The 14,818-nt window shown below is 43.6% G+C and overlaps 1 protein-coding gene across 2 annotated transcripts; it reads right to left on the reverse strand.

Moving 5' to 3' along the window:
* Nucleotides 1-316: 316 nt before the first annotated feature.
* c2cd2 (C2 calcium dependent domain containing 2) lies at nt 317-13,620 on the reverse strand. 2 transcript variants are annotated; one of them, XM_030792738.1, is made up of 14 exons: nt 12,970-13,620; nt 12,441-12,536; nt 11,124-11,243; nt 7,969-8,070; nt 7,527-7,637; nt 7,212-7,329; nt 6,012-6,120; nt 5,785-5,849; nt 5,432-5,547; nt 4,762-4,930; nt 4,393-4,500; nt 3,170-3,297; nt 2,379-2,655; nt 317-620 (listed from the first exon to the last, which is right to left on the reverse strand). In XM_030792738.1, the coding sequence occupies exons 1-14, from the start codon at nt 13,240-13,242 to the stop codon at nt 391-393; spliced, it is 2,022 nt and encodes a 673-aa protein (XP_030648598.1). In that variant the 5' UTR covers nt 13,243-13,620; the 3' UTR covers nt 317-390. The 2 variants fall into 2 exon arrangements, with proteins under 2 accessions (XP_030648598.1, XP_030648597.1); XM_030792737.1 differs by having other exon boundaries at nt 4,753-4,930.
* Between the last annotated feature and the right edge of the window lie 1,198 nt (nt 13,621-14,818).

The raw sequence follows: 14,818 nt of genomic DNA on the forward strand, positions 1-14,818 counted from the left end.
ATTATAGGAGACATGAAGACACAGAGAGAGAGAGAGAGAGAGAGAGAGAGAGAGAGAGAGAGAGAGAGAGAGAGAGACCCTGTCAAAGTCGGCAGAGTCAGTGAGCACTAGCCTGCGGCGGAGGGGGCGAGCGTGGAGGAGAAGAGGAGGGGCTAAACGTTGGGGGCTTGACACAGACTGTGAGAGAGGGAAGGGAACGCACACAGGAAGGGGAAGAGGAGGAGATTTGGGAAGAAGGCGGGACAGCGGTAGGTGAAGGATTGGACTGGAACGAGAAATGCTGAGACGACCGTGACCGTTTGGGAGGTGAGGTGGGAGGGGGAGACGGCAGGGAGGGGAGGGTGGCGGTGGGGACAGGAGGTACGGGTGGAGGCAGGACCCGCGCGCGGTTCACGCGTGCTGCTCCCCCGCCGAGCCGTTGGCTTTGCTCTTGCTCTTGGGCAAGAGTTTGCGATTGATGATGCGCCTGAAGGTGGCCGTTCTCCGTTCTCTCTCTCCCATTGCGGGAACCTCTGGGTTCTCCAGATAGACGAGGTCGTTGTGGGACTGACTCATCCCCGGGTCCTTGCGCTGGTGCCGCCGTCGGAAGAACAACTTGGCACTCTTGTGCAGGAAGCTGCCTGCAAGGGGCATCAGAGACACAGGAAACAGAATTCAGTCAGGAAATAAAACGATTAAAAATACTACTCATGGTGAATAATCACAAGATCCTGAGCCAGGGTGGAAGCGAGAGCACCAGTCAGTGACTAAACTTCAGCTATCAATGTCGATTTTAGAGCTCTACAACGGCCGACGTCCATGTTGTGTGACACACAGTGGATAGCATGGACGTTGTCTTTAACTTATTTAACTTAGACTAAAAAAAAAAAAAAAAAAACTTTTGGAACAACAGACTACAGAAGCTTGTGTTTTAAAATCTGTGCTGGTAAATGAAAGACTGAATGCTTCTGTTACTTCTTTTCTGGAAAAGGAGCTGGAGGACTTTCATAATGACACACTATTTTTTTTCACCTGGGGCTTCTGTAGGCAGAGCTGTTAACTCTGGCTCTTTTCTCCACAGAAAGCCCTACATTTCTCCTGCATTACCAGTTGGCTTAATTACTGCAGGTGCCCCACTGCAGGCCAACCCATAGTTAAAACACGTCGGTGGAAATGAACTGGACCTCTGGCCTCACAGATCACAGACCTCTCTTGCCTCAGGCCAAGGTGGAATTAAGAGTGTTCATTAGAAGGCCAAAGCCTGGCTGAGTTTAGTGTCACTCACTGGCTGAGGGCGGTACACACCTGTTTCTCCAAGCGGAAAGGAGCAATAATTATAGACAAATTGTGAAAATCAGCAAGGATTCAAGAACAGAACTGAACACCTAAAGGAAGGGGCTGGTGGAATGAAAGGAAACGCCAAGTAAGAAAAAAAAAAAGGAGAAAAAAAAAAAAAAAAAAACCCTAATCCTGCCTGGACATGACAGGCTCAGTCATCCAGGCAAGACAGGAGCGGGAAAAGTTAGTCACCACCCTAAACCAGCTGGACAGAGGAACAGCATTTCCACGTCGGAGCGTAATGCTCACTGGTTTATCTTTACCCTGGAAGATAGCAATCATTGACCATTCTGAGGATCTCTAGCTGTTTCCTACAGAATGGCACAGATCATCTTCTCTGGTGTCTACATGTACTGAAATGCTACAAGCTCCTCAAAAGGTCACTTACTCTGTAGGCAAGAATGTCTGGTTAGCACTGGTTTCCTCTTTAAGATGGCAAAGCAGAACACACAGTGACAGAGGAGAGGCAAAGAGTGGAAACAAACAAAAAAAAAAAGTCAAGAGTGAGTGATCCCCACAGAATGACAAGGAAAACACAGAGAGAGAGAGAGACAGACAATGAGGACAGAGTTGAAAGTAACATTCACTTCGGAACACAGTAAAAGAGAATACAAGGGCAGGTTGACAGGATTAAACTTTTAAGGAAAGACAGACATAAATTTCAGGGTTTTTTCCCCCTCTGATTGTTCTCTTTAACAGGGCTAACTTTCAGAGAACAAAAGCAAACAAATAACACCACATCTAGGTCATGGAGGACTACTTTTGGGATATGTACACCTCACAGGTAACCAGCAGGTGTGGATTTATGATATAGCACTATATGCCACCAAGTTACACACTGCTTTCATAATTAAGATACTGATTAACGAGAAGAGTCCTATTTAGCCAGAGTGACCTGACATTCCCACTCTTGAGTTAGTGCAAAAGGACAAACAGGTTCATGACGGCAGTAAAACACAGGAGGCTCTTAAGTTCGTAGATAATGACGAACGCCTCCAACACACCGTGCTTCTGTCTGTCTGCTTGTTCTTTCTTTCTCTCTTTCTCTCTCTCTCTCTCACCTTTCCCTTTCTTTGAACTGGTCTCTGACATGCAGAGCGACAGGGAGGTTTTGTCTGCATCTGGATCCTCCCCGGCCTGGCTCTCCCAGTCCTCGGCGGGTCCGGCTTCGCCAGGGACCTCTACCGGGTCGGAGGGTTCTGCCGAGCCGGTCTCAACCTCTGTTCCTGAGGAGGCGGTTTCCATGGTAACGTTCCCAGACGCCCCCGACATGGAAGCGTCCATGGCTGCGGCATAGCCTGCCATCATTGCCATCTCTTCGTCCTGAGACAGGGGAGTCTGGGAGATGAGCGGAATAAGAAAAAGGAAGAGGACTGATTGAGAGTGGAGTGTTATATGCAGAGTGCTGTATGACTGACAGGGACATATATAATCAGCATATAGAAAAGCTATACAATACAGCTGGATGCTGATGCAGCCACTACAAAGAATAGAACAGACCAGCATGTAAAGTACTTTGAGCTTAAAACAGAGAAGGTAAGCAGTTTTTCACTGTCTGAGGGAAAAAAAAACAAACAAAAAAAAACCACACCCTCAGACTTTGTGTTTTTAAACTGACTGGAGCGCACCCTTGACTGAGAGTACAAGTCTCACATATTTCAAGTCAAAACACATAACGCAGCAAAAATACTGTTTGTTTACAAACGTAGGATCTGTTTAGTGAGTAGGGGTTGACCAGTCATCTGGGTACGAAGACAGTCTCTAAAATGCCTTCCCACGGCATACCGCTCAACAACAGCGATATGAATCTCTATGGCGTGCTGTCTACGTCTAAGTCAGTAGTAAAAAGTACCTTGGCCACTCCTGAAATGATGATGGTGCTTTTTTTAACTGGAGACTTCATCTTCTGTTTTGCTGATTCGTGGAGCTGCCTGATGGCTGCCTCGGCCACAGGGTCTGTCCCATTCAGCATCATTAGCTCTGCAAAGGGAGGAAACAGATTCTAATGCACAGTACTTGACTGCTGAAAGCACTGAATGGACACAAGGTTACACATTTTAAATATACCACTGCCTCATTATTTACACACAACTGAGAGACCAAACGGAGCACAGACCCAACTTGTCTTTTAAAGGGTTTTGAGAGGGAATCCTGCGACACACAGGGTACAGTTCCAAACAGCGACCATCGCTTAGAAAACATGCAACGTAAAAGTTCTGTTTTCTGGAAGGACTACTTTTCTCAGCGGAGGGCAAAAAATGGCAATAAAATCATTCAAATGAAACACTGTGTGAAGTTTGTTTTATCATTTTGGCAAGTAACTGTAATAAGCAGGGTTCTGTTCGACCTGTCGGGATTTATTTTTCTATAATGACCGGCGGACTATACGTTATCCCTTACATGTTCGATTGTTCTATGTTCTATGCCAATTAAAAAATGTAATAAATACATGTTGGAAGTAGTTCCATGTCTTTAAGTCATCATCCTTGCATTAGAATATAGAGCAGTTAATATTTTGATGGTATCTCATGTGGTAATGCTCCATCACTTGTTTTAAATCTATTACATAATGAATATTGAACTGAAGCTTGACTTTAAAAAATTATATTGTGAATCAAATCGAAATCGCAATATGTGTCATAAAAATTGCAAATACATAATTTCCCCAAATTGTTCAGCCCTACTCACTGGAAACTGAGACCAGTTCTGATGATGTTTCATTGATTCCAATCTATGAAGCAGGAAGGACTCTAGAATGCATTTAAAACACAAGGGGAACATTTCTGGTAATATAACTAAAAGAGTTTCACTTTCACAGGGCTGACAGGAAGGTCACGCAGCTGAGCCCCAGATGCAGCCGGAAAGTTCACTGACTGATTTTGGCGTTGTTTTGCATCTGTGGTGAGGTCTTTGATTTGACTGCTGTAGCAAATGCCTTTGCGAGTCTCTCACAGAACCATGAACATCCACGCACACAAACAAATGTCAATACCACACCTCTGAACCTGCGCACGCATGCACAGACGCATGCACAGACGCATGCACAGACGCATGCACAGACGCTGTCAGTCTTACCTGTGTCTGATGATGACAAGGCCTTGCTGACTTTGGCTCCTAGCATGGACGGCTGCTCCGACACTCTTCTCTCTGACAGCTTGGTTTTAGGCGGAGGCTTCACAGACTCTGAAAAGGAACAATTAGATCAAAAACAAGAAGAAGCAGAATAAAAAAACCTACATGTGCAGAGTTAAGACACATCGCACGAACGATCTTGACCAAGCATTTTGAAAAAAAGTTCAAATCAATCAGTGCTCATAAAATACAACGAACACTTTCTGGATTGCACTGTGAAAACTTGTCCACAGGGGCATTGTTTTGATGGACACTGTGCAGAATAGCGGTGGAGATCAGGGTGAGGAGAGATGAACACACTACCTGTGTTACCTGTGTTGGGTCCAGGCGGTAAAGGCCGCCCGGGTCTACTCGTAACAGCAGTAACGGTGGTCACCACGGTGCCACAAGGCATCACAGTTCGGTCCATCTCCACCTTTTTGACAGGAGCGGGCGTGGGAGCCTGCCACGTCCGAACCTCACTGGGCTCCAAGTAAGTGAACTGTGCAAAGACACAGGGGATTATACGCATTGGCACAAACTGCACTGCTTACCTGCGTGCACCAGGGTTAATATGGATAAATGGGAATGACTGGAAACTGGTTCATGCTTGTGTGTTTTCTGCATTACAAATGCTATGTCGGCTATGTGATAACCTTCCCATAAACGTTAGGGTTTTGTCTTTCTTGTGTAGCACAGAGGTGGCAGTGTAATGTGCACACAAATCAAATGTCACTGGAAATCCCTCTCTATTTCACCAGTCAACCAATCATTGTTTCAGAAAGACTGCACCATTCCTAGTGTAGCAGAAATTTCTGGCAGATGTATGTAACTTATGCAGAAAGTGTCTGTGAATTACACCTACAAGTCAAAGTTCTGTTTAGACATGCAAAACGTTGCAGTATAAACCAGGTTGAACGGAGCATATGGGCAAACACAAGCAAACAGCACACTAAAGATAAAAAAGTGCTATGTACATCAGAACGGCTTTTTGATGTTCTACCTCAGTAGACAGTGACCCGGTCACATGGTCTTTGGTCATGAGGGCAAAAGTTTGCTGTCCTTTGGGTTGCTTCTTTACGAGGTCAAAAGGCACTGTCACCTGACCAACCAAGCAGCCTGCCAGGAGAAGAACTTTAATGTGAACGACAGTTTCAGACTGATGCTCTAAACTAATATACAAAACATGTCGTTTCAAGCTTTCATTTGCACAAAGAAAAACAATTTACAAATGCAATGAATAGCATTGGACTGAAAAAAAAAGCAACGAGCTTCCTATTTGAGGCCGAACTATTTGAGGGGTTCTGCACAGCTGACTGAACATGGCAGGTGTGATAAGTGTGATAATGAACTTACTCTCCTGTGCTTTTCCCGTATCAAGCACCTGGATATTGAGCTCCTTTGATCGGCCACTTAGTTCACTAAACATAGGGGAGGAGGGGCGGGCATCAGAACACAGGTAAAGACCAATGAAACACTGACAACAGAAACACCCTCCCTCAGTAACCAATGGCAGCCAGGAGCTCAGCAGTAGCATCAGTGATGATCACAGCAGAGGGAGAAAACAGCAGCGCTACACTCACAAGACAAAGGGCTGGTCCCAGGAAGGGCTGGATGTGTCCTTCAAGACTGCACTGGAGAATTTCTGTGGAGGGTCGTCCAGCTGGAGCACACACTGGGGATTCAAGCTGCCTGTAAGCCCAAAAAGACACTTCAACAGTCAGTGACAACAATACAAGAAGAGTCTAAGAAAGATTAAAAAAAGCTTCTTCTTCTGTTAAACTGATACTGGGCGGCAGCCACTGCAATTCAGTCAAAACCACAACCGGATAAACGGGTAACGAACGAGAGAAAACAAAACAAACAAACAAACACACACACAAAAAAAAGCATGGAACAAAACACTGCCTCTTAAATGGACAAAGTGAATGCAAAGATTTCGCTCAATTACACAAAGTGGTTAGTCTAAGGTAAGTTTCACCCTATATTGGCTTGAGGGGCAAGCATCTTATTCCCTTATGTAAATGAATAATGTATTAAAATGGATATGGAGCCTCAGGCTCTTGCTAAGTGCTTTAAAAGTGACAGTAAACAGAGCAGACTTCCAGAAAGTCTGTTTACAGAAAAGGGACATCCTGCAGAAAAGCATAAGAGCTGAACTAATGTATGAGTCATTCATCCTGTGGAAGGACAGCTCTGGCTAGAGACCCAGAAGTATAATTAATTCTCGTCCTCTTTCTCAACACTGACAAAAAAAGAACAACAAAAAAAAAAACCCAGCGGGGAGACTAGGAGTGCTTGATACAAACTAATAGATCATTAGTGGTGCAATTTAGGGATGTAAAACAGTCTGTCATTGGGCTGACAGCAACACATCTGCAAGGCTGAACATGAGCTTGTATGTGTGGTCTATCAGTCTCTCCCAGCACAACCAGCTGCACTACACCAACTGGCCTAAACGCTCCACGTCTTTGTCTGGAAAAGATATTCTGCTTGGTATGGCAACAGGAATTCCTCTAAATGTGAAAGTGATTTTGTGTCCCAGCTCGAAGGGGAAGCAGCTCTGTTGAAGAAGCTTTTATCGTAGTTAATCTGCGACGGACATATGCTCTCTGTGTCGTGTTCCTTTTAAGGCTGTTTTTAAATGCTTTATGAAAGTAAATTCAGAAATCCATGACTAATCCTTTACACAAAACGCAAACAAAAAGTAAAGAACCTGAAGAAAAAAAAAACAGAAAGAAGGGCTTATTCCCTAATCCTGTTTTTTTTTTTCTCTCACAGACCTGCAGCGCCGTCTTCCTGTTTGCATGTCACCCGGATGTTCTTAACCAGTAACTTCCATTCATGAGCGCGTGGGGGTTTAGGAGGGGAGGTCACCTGTGAGGTCTTGTTCCTAATTTCCTGTTTCAACACCAAAGACAAACAAAGATTACAACAGGCAGCGATTGCCTAATGCTGTTTTTCCATTATTATTATTATTATTCTTTTTTTTTTAATTGATTTTAAGTATCTACAACACAATACAGTCAACGGAGTCAAAAGTTGTGTGGTTATGAGAGAAACGACCCGTATCAGTCAGCGGCGGTGGTTACCCTCACCTGGGCGGACTGGGCAGGCTGGCCGCTCAGCGTGACGCTGGGCCGGGCCCTGCACAGAACCTGTCGGAGCTTATCCCTCACTGCCTCCACGCTGGGGCCTGCAGCATCCGCCTGCACATAACACCAGCACATTCACTCACGCACAGCAGTACTCGCCCTCCACCAGCCCATTGCTCTGTCTCCAACAACACACTTTTCCATTTCTTTCTGAACAGCCAGGCATTGTTAACAACGGACAGAGACAGCTCGATTCAATTCATTTCAATTAAGCCAGATCCTTCCATCTTTGTGCTCTGAATAAATGGATGATGTCGGTGGAGGATGTCCTCCTACACTGTGTGTGAGAGATCATTTGTCTATATGGGGAGCTGATGGCCTGGATCAGAGCTGAAGAGACTGTGCAGGTAAAATGCCACAGCAGTGAAGCGAAGGATGGACTGACCTGTGTGAAGCTGGGGGTTAGCTGCAGGTCCCAGGCGTCCAGCTGAGACACCCCCCAGGTAATGTGAATCTCATCCTTAGCTTCCTTCAACTGGACGTCCAACTGCATCAAAGACTTATATCATTAGTGAACTCATGCATATGTTATATTTATTACTATATATTATAGAGCATTCTAATGTTCCGCCCTACGGGGGCAAAGGATAGTATTTATGCAAAAAGTCAAACTGAGTTAATGCCAAGTGTTTGTTGTAGGTAGGGAAAACAAAAGAGATGCCACAAAAGGCCATTTGGGTCGTAGATTTTTACCAGATGTACTGCTGCTGGCCTTCATCTTTGTATGACAGTGTTAACTGATGCTGATTAAGACAAATTCACACTGGCCCCTGACTTCACAATAAACAGATATTCCAGTCTGGGAATGAGGTAAGCTTTTACTCAATATGAACTCATTCAGCTAGAGACTCCTCTATATCTCTCTCACTCTCACACACACACACACACACACACACACACGCGCGCGTGCGCAGACACACACTCCCTCACACACACTCACTCTCTGTCTCTCTCTCACACACACACACAGAGGAATTGGCTGTCATGCCCCAACATGACTGTTGAGCTGTGAGAGTTTCCCCAAATGTCAGTGCACCAGGGGCTCATTCCTGAGGGAAGGGCCTTCCACAGAAGTCTATTTTAGCAGGCTGAAAAAATGCCTTCCCAATTTTGGCCACGGCAGAAGAAAAACATCTTGGGTTGATACAGATTATAATCGGGGATATGAATAGGTGGTGGCTCGACCAACTCTAAAGAACAAAGATGTTAAGATCCCGTCATAATGTATAGCATTCCATTTTTATGGTAAACTCACTGTGGGAGAGGCATGGTTTTAAAAATAAATAAATAAGTTTTGGAGAAAAATACCTGTGAAACAGAGTATTAACTGAGCTTTTGTGAAGTGTTTTTTTTTTTTTTTGTTTGTTTAATCTCTTGGAATGTACTAAATTAAAGTGGAACAAAAGCAGTCATGTAGAATACCCACACAGAGGTGTTTTATTACAGCTCTTTGGCTGCTGACGGCAGCTCCGTGGCCAGAGTGAACTGACCTTCATAACAGGAACAAAGCCATTAAAAAACACAGATATTCCTCCCACAAAGCCACCAAAACAAGCAGAGGGAGCTTTCCAGTACCTGGACTTTGCCAACATGACAAAGAGACTAATCGTTTGACGGGCCCCCTGGCACTGTGCTAGAGAGAGAAATAAAACTGGCAGAGAAAAGAGACAAAACAAAGCACAAACAACTCTCACTCCCCACAACAAACTCAGCAGCAGTGCAGATAAACAATACTATCAGGCAAAAAGAAACGGGTCCTCGCACAAAGGCCAAATGTACTTTCTGACGAAGATCTTACTGGTCAGATGAGATCAGCTCAACAGTCAAGAGTCAAGCAACTTACTGGTTTAAAAATAGTTATAAGTCAATTGAGTAAGTCACAGGAGTTCCTTTAGCACTCTCCACAGATAGACATGACTCAAACTCAATACAGGACGACTTTTTATTTGTCTCTAAATACTCTAAAAAAACAACAACAACAACAACAAAAAAAAAACACAATAGGTGACTGAGTTTGGATCTTAAAATAATAATACAAGTTTATTTAGAGCCCAATATCACTATTTATAGCCTCAAAGGATCTGACAGTGAAAACAACACGTTCTGTCCTTTAACCAGGAATTCAGACGGGAACAAAGAGTGAGGATGCTGACTGACTGACTGAACAGTGAGGAAGACCTCGTCCTCCAACCTGCATTAATAACAGTTAAGCTTTATGCTGGAGGGAACAGACGCCACAGGCAGGCACGTGCGCGTGCCACACTTTCATAGTCACACAGCGAGCTGACGGACAACGCGCAAAACAAAACAGACAAACGATTAAATAAAGAAAGACATGAATAAGGCCCTGGACGTGGAGGCAGCGTTCGGGACCTCCGGGCTTAATCTGATTCTCGTGGTGGTGGCGGGCTAACGGAACGGCGAGTCACTCTCGATAAATCAAAAGCCTCTCTCTTTATTAGGACGACGCAGGAAGAGGAACGAGCGGCAGGCTATCCTTCCTTTCCTCTCCGCTCTCTCCCGCCCCTGCCTCCATCTCTCAGAGCGCACAGAGGAAAGAGGAATGGCCTGAGCTCTGAGTCAGCAAATCAGACAGAAACTCGCCGCCGTAAACACGGGGAACTGAGGCTACACACACATCATCATCACCAATGGCTGGACACCAGCGTGCTATATTTCTGCCCTCGCTCATGATCAACACATCTGACTCTGTGTCTAGCTGATAACAGTCGCTAAATAAGTTTCATTTAGTAAGTGCTGGGTTAGAATTAAAAAAAAAAAGAAAAAACAAAACAATGTATTGTTGAGCAAATCCTTAGGGTTGAGGAACTAAGAAACGCTGCATTAGAGAGCTTTTTTTAGCCAAGCAAAACAGCACGCTAACAGTGCAGGAACCAGTCAAGGCGCTAATGTGATCTATCAAGAGTATCTATTTCTTTAATCACAGTAAAAATCTGAAAGTCAGGACATTATTGTTAAAAGTACCGGGAGATTTTCAAGAGAGTTCACTGACTGCCAGGAACTGGGTATGATGAGGCAAAATCTAAGCTGCCTTTGATTAAGGCTTAAATGAACATTACGCGAGGGCTGGGCAAGAGTAATGTAATTTCAGACAATCAGCAGGACGATGGTAATTTGCATTAAGGACCAAGTGCACATCCAGAGAGACAGAGTGGGACATTCGAGAGCATCCTGGGAGCATATCGGCACTATAACGTAATCCATGCATGTCATCCTGTTCACAGAAACCATCCAAGAACACTTTACTTATCAGCACTTCTTCACTACACCTTCTCAGGCATACAGCTTATAACATTAGGCATGCTCTCTCCCCTGGTCCTGACCAGTAGGTGACAATAACCTGAACCTCTAAGCACGATGCACAATGCCTCAACAGGACAGTTATACAGGATATTGAGATTGTCAGGACGCTGAGACACTTTGTCGCTATCACACCGACAAGATTAAAGGTGTTGATTACACCGCGCCCCCGGTGAGAAGGCCAACGAGGCATAAAGCGCGTCGTCGAGAATTAGTCACCTGTAGATGAAGAGGAGACATTTTCACGCTGTATCTCAGTGGAGGTGCTTGAGGTGATGAGGTGAAAGTTGCACTGAGAGAGAACTGGAGTTTATCCCCAACCACCTGACAACACGCGTTCTGTGGGGAAGAGAGGACATCGGCTCTGTTAGAATGTCTAATACACACCTTCAGAAGAATCCACAGAGCCAGGACACAGCAGGGCTTAGACCTGTCATAGAAACCTGGCTGAAAAATTAAGGCTCCATTGATGTCGCCTAATTGAATCACTGGCATACAACCTGATTTTTTTTTTTTTTTTTGCCTTTCATTTTGATACATTACGTTCTTAATTTGCCTTGTGTAGAACTGAGTGTTCTTCCAAAACATTATTCTCCATGTCTATGTGTGTGTGTGTGTGTATGTGTGTGGCTGGGCATGTGTCCATGTATGTGTGTGGTGGGATGGAATAATAAACATGACAGCTAAATTTGAGGCATGCAGTTTAGGTGCTGTACAGTCTTGGCAGCGGCCATCGTTTCTAGCGCTTTCTAATAGTCGAGCTGGTGCGATTGTAGAGACAGGACTCTTCAGCTAATACCCCCACAGGGAGATCATTCCCATCAAAAACACTAAACCAATGAAAGAGGTGTTTAAAAAAAATAAACCTTTTGATATGAACCCAAGGTCTGGGAGGCTCCAAGTTTTTGGGGTTTTTTTGTAATGTGCAATGATACCAGACATTGTCTTGAGGCAGCTGCCTCTAAGACAGTAAAATGAAGCAGGAGAGAAAATGTCTGAAGGTGGTTAGGAGGTTAATAGAGATTGTGTGACTCAATGTTGGCCACGACTGAAATGAAGCTAAAAGCCATCGGCTGTGCTGCATTATGGATTCTGTGGGGCAGTAAATTGTGCCAGAGTGAGGCAAGATTTTTTTTTTTTTTCCAGGAGAACTACTTAGGATAACAACACAACATAAATTGGCCAAGTGACAACAAAAATAATCATTTCCAGCTGAAACATAACAGTTTCCTTGACTGTGAATCAGGAATACACAACTTATGTCCAAAAACCTTTAGTCTGGTCTGTTTTCCATACCACAAGCTGCCAAAAGGTCACTGAATGGCTGAGGTATGCGTGCCCATCTGTTTCACTGTTCAATTAGACGCTTCTGGTTAAAACCCTAAAAGATTAAAGCCCTCAAGCCTGGAGTCACACACTCCTATCTATATTAAATCACAAAAGCAAAATAAAGCAACCACTGTAATGTCACACTCAAAGACACTTTCTGACTTTGCCATGTTGGAGTAATTCCAGTTGTTTTTCACTTCCTCCTACCTTTCGACCAGGTGATGTCTTAAAACTTGAGATATTCCCCACAGAGAGTTCGGAAACCTGCACACCATCCTCCTCGAAGTTCAGCAAAATAGATCCCTGTCCAAAAGACATCAGTTAAATACAAAAAAATACATGTATGGGCACTTTATTTAACTCAATGGACAATACAGGCTTAAAAGACACTCTTTAAATTTTTATCTGTTTAGTCGCTACTTTCAATAACATTTATACATGTGACATTCACTAAGTGAACACGTGAAACCAGAAGTCTCTCGTGACGCTTAGACAGGACGGTGAACACAACGAATGATATAATGATTCTTAGTCATACAAAAACACTACAGTTCATGACAGTGGAAGTGTGAGGCTCGATTTAAAAGCTTATTCCGAAGGGGAAAAATATTTGTCGCGTCGCTAACTTCCTAGAGTGGATATCTGGACAAAGCAATACATTCCAAATCCTATACGCATTTGATGGTGTTTTATAGCATAAGCAGTGACATTCAACTGTTCACATTTCAACACTCACCTCCAACAGTTTGGACTCGTCATTCAAAGCTGAAAACCAGGCTCGTCTCCATTGAGTTTTCCAGCTTTTCAGTGACAGCGCCCAATCTAATAGAGCATTTGCCTCATCTGAAGCTGCATTGTTTTGCTCCGAATTCCCAGTGTGATGATGGTCGTCAAAAAAGTATTGCACTAAATATATTATCAATGTTACGATAGAAGCAAGGAAAAGTGTTACCATACATAGCCATCCTATGTCGTTAAAATATGCGAAGACATTTTCAGGACTCGACATCGTCACTACCCCTACCTAGACAAGAAAAATGCTTGCTGAAAGTTAACGTCGGCTTGCTGACGTTGGATGAATACGATAGCTAACATTCAAACCCTGCGCGGGGCATTTCTCCCTACTCCCTTTGACAAAGCTAGTTAGCTAGCTACCTGACATCCTTAACAGCGGTGCTATCCCCTCTCATGACGTTGGATTAAACTAGCACGTTATTAGCTGTAGTTTCGTCTGTCGCTTCGTACTGTATTGTGCGTATTAGCTGGCTAACACTGCCTCGACCAAAAGCCAGATTCTGCAGCTATGGGTTAGGGTAGAATTATAAAGTTTATAAGGTTTGAATTTTGCGATTCAAGCTAACTGAAACCGGCGACCAAACATTAAACTACGGCAACGTGTGATATATATACATCAGTTGTGTCATTGTAACAGACTGAAAATCATTTCAGATACTTCGGTTCTTTAGCCGAATAAACTGTTTTACAGCTAGTTTCAATTTGTCGTTTTAGGCCCCAAGATGGACGAAATAAGAATGAAAATGATGTGTGATTAAATACCATAAAAACTGTCAGTAATAGTAAAAAACAAAACAAAACTATTGGCTTAGTTATTTCTAGTTGGCTTAGTTAAGCAGACTAGCATGGAAGTTATCTACACTAGGTTCAGCCCACTTAAGCCTCACGGCAGCGGGCTAACGTCGCTTACGGTATTTCAACGTAAACCACAATGAAGGAACGTGGATACCGCTCGCCTGCACTTATCAGTTTGCTACTTCTTCAAAGCAAACCGGTTGTCGAAAGTTAAAGATTTAACTTGCCAGTGTCGTTTCACGTTGTATGACCACCGACAAGTTGCTGAAACTTTAAATACCCTTGCTACCCAAAGCTTCTTAGCTAAAACTGGTTTCGCGCCACCAAATTATTGACCCGCGACATAAAGAAATTATTGTCATTATAGCAATATAGTTGCTACAACAGCCAAAAACGAGAGAACGATATTTTCCAAGTAAGCAGGTAACTTTTTGAAGCAGTCCGTTACGGTTTGCTAGCTTCCTCGGGTGTGTATCAAGAGGTATGTGAACGTAGCAACTACATGGAATTTCCAAGATGGCCACTAAAAACGGTTTTTCGAAATAAAGGTCCACGCAGAGACCCTGAACGCAAATTTCTCAACTGATGAGTTTGTTGTACATGAGACCAACCCATAGTGATACTATTTGGTTTTTGTGGCTATTATGACCCGTCTTAGCAATCACTGTCCATTAATGCTGCGCATGAAACAATGTCTTTCTCAGCAATGTGAACTGCTATTTTGGACAGTCATGTTCACGCAGACATCTGATATCATCTGATTTTATTGACAGGATTTATTGCATGAATTGAATTCCCTTATTATTTCCATCTGCATAATCACTTCAAAAGTATAAAAGCATATATGTTAATGAATTAATAAGTAAATTTTTTCATGTTAGTTTTTACTTCTTTATTGATGCAGTTCAAATGTTATAAGCTTATGTCTGTGCTCAAATACGATATTCACAAACAACTGTGCCAAACAAGGACAAACGGTCAATAACCGAGGTTAT

This window comes from Chanos chanos, chromosome 15, assembly GCF_902362185.1.
Source record: "Chanos chanos chromosome 15, fChaCha1.1, whole genome shotgun sequence".
Taxonomy (NCBI): Eukaryota; Metazoa; Chordata; class Actinopteri; order Gonorynchiformes; family Chanidae; genus Chanos; species Chanos chanos.

Excerpts from the sequence above, each read along its gene's own strand:
- c2cd2 (XM_030792737.1), bottom strand. The coding sequence starts at position 13,242 with ATGTCGAGTCCTGAAAATGTCTTCGCATATTTTAACGACATAGGATGG. Across the intron at positions 7,330-7,526 it reads AGCCTGCCCAGTCCGCCCAG|GAAATTAGGAACAAGACCTC; the intron begins GTGAGGGTAACC and ends GTGTTGAAACAG. Across the intron at positions 621-2,378 it reads CAGTTCAAAGAAAGGGAAAG|GCAGCTTCCTGCACAAGAGT; the intron begins GTGAGAGAGAGA and ends TGCCCCTTGCAG.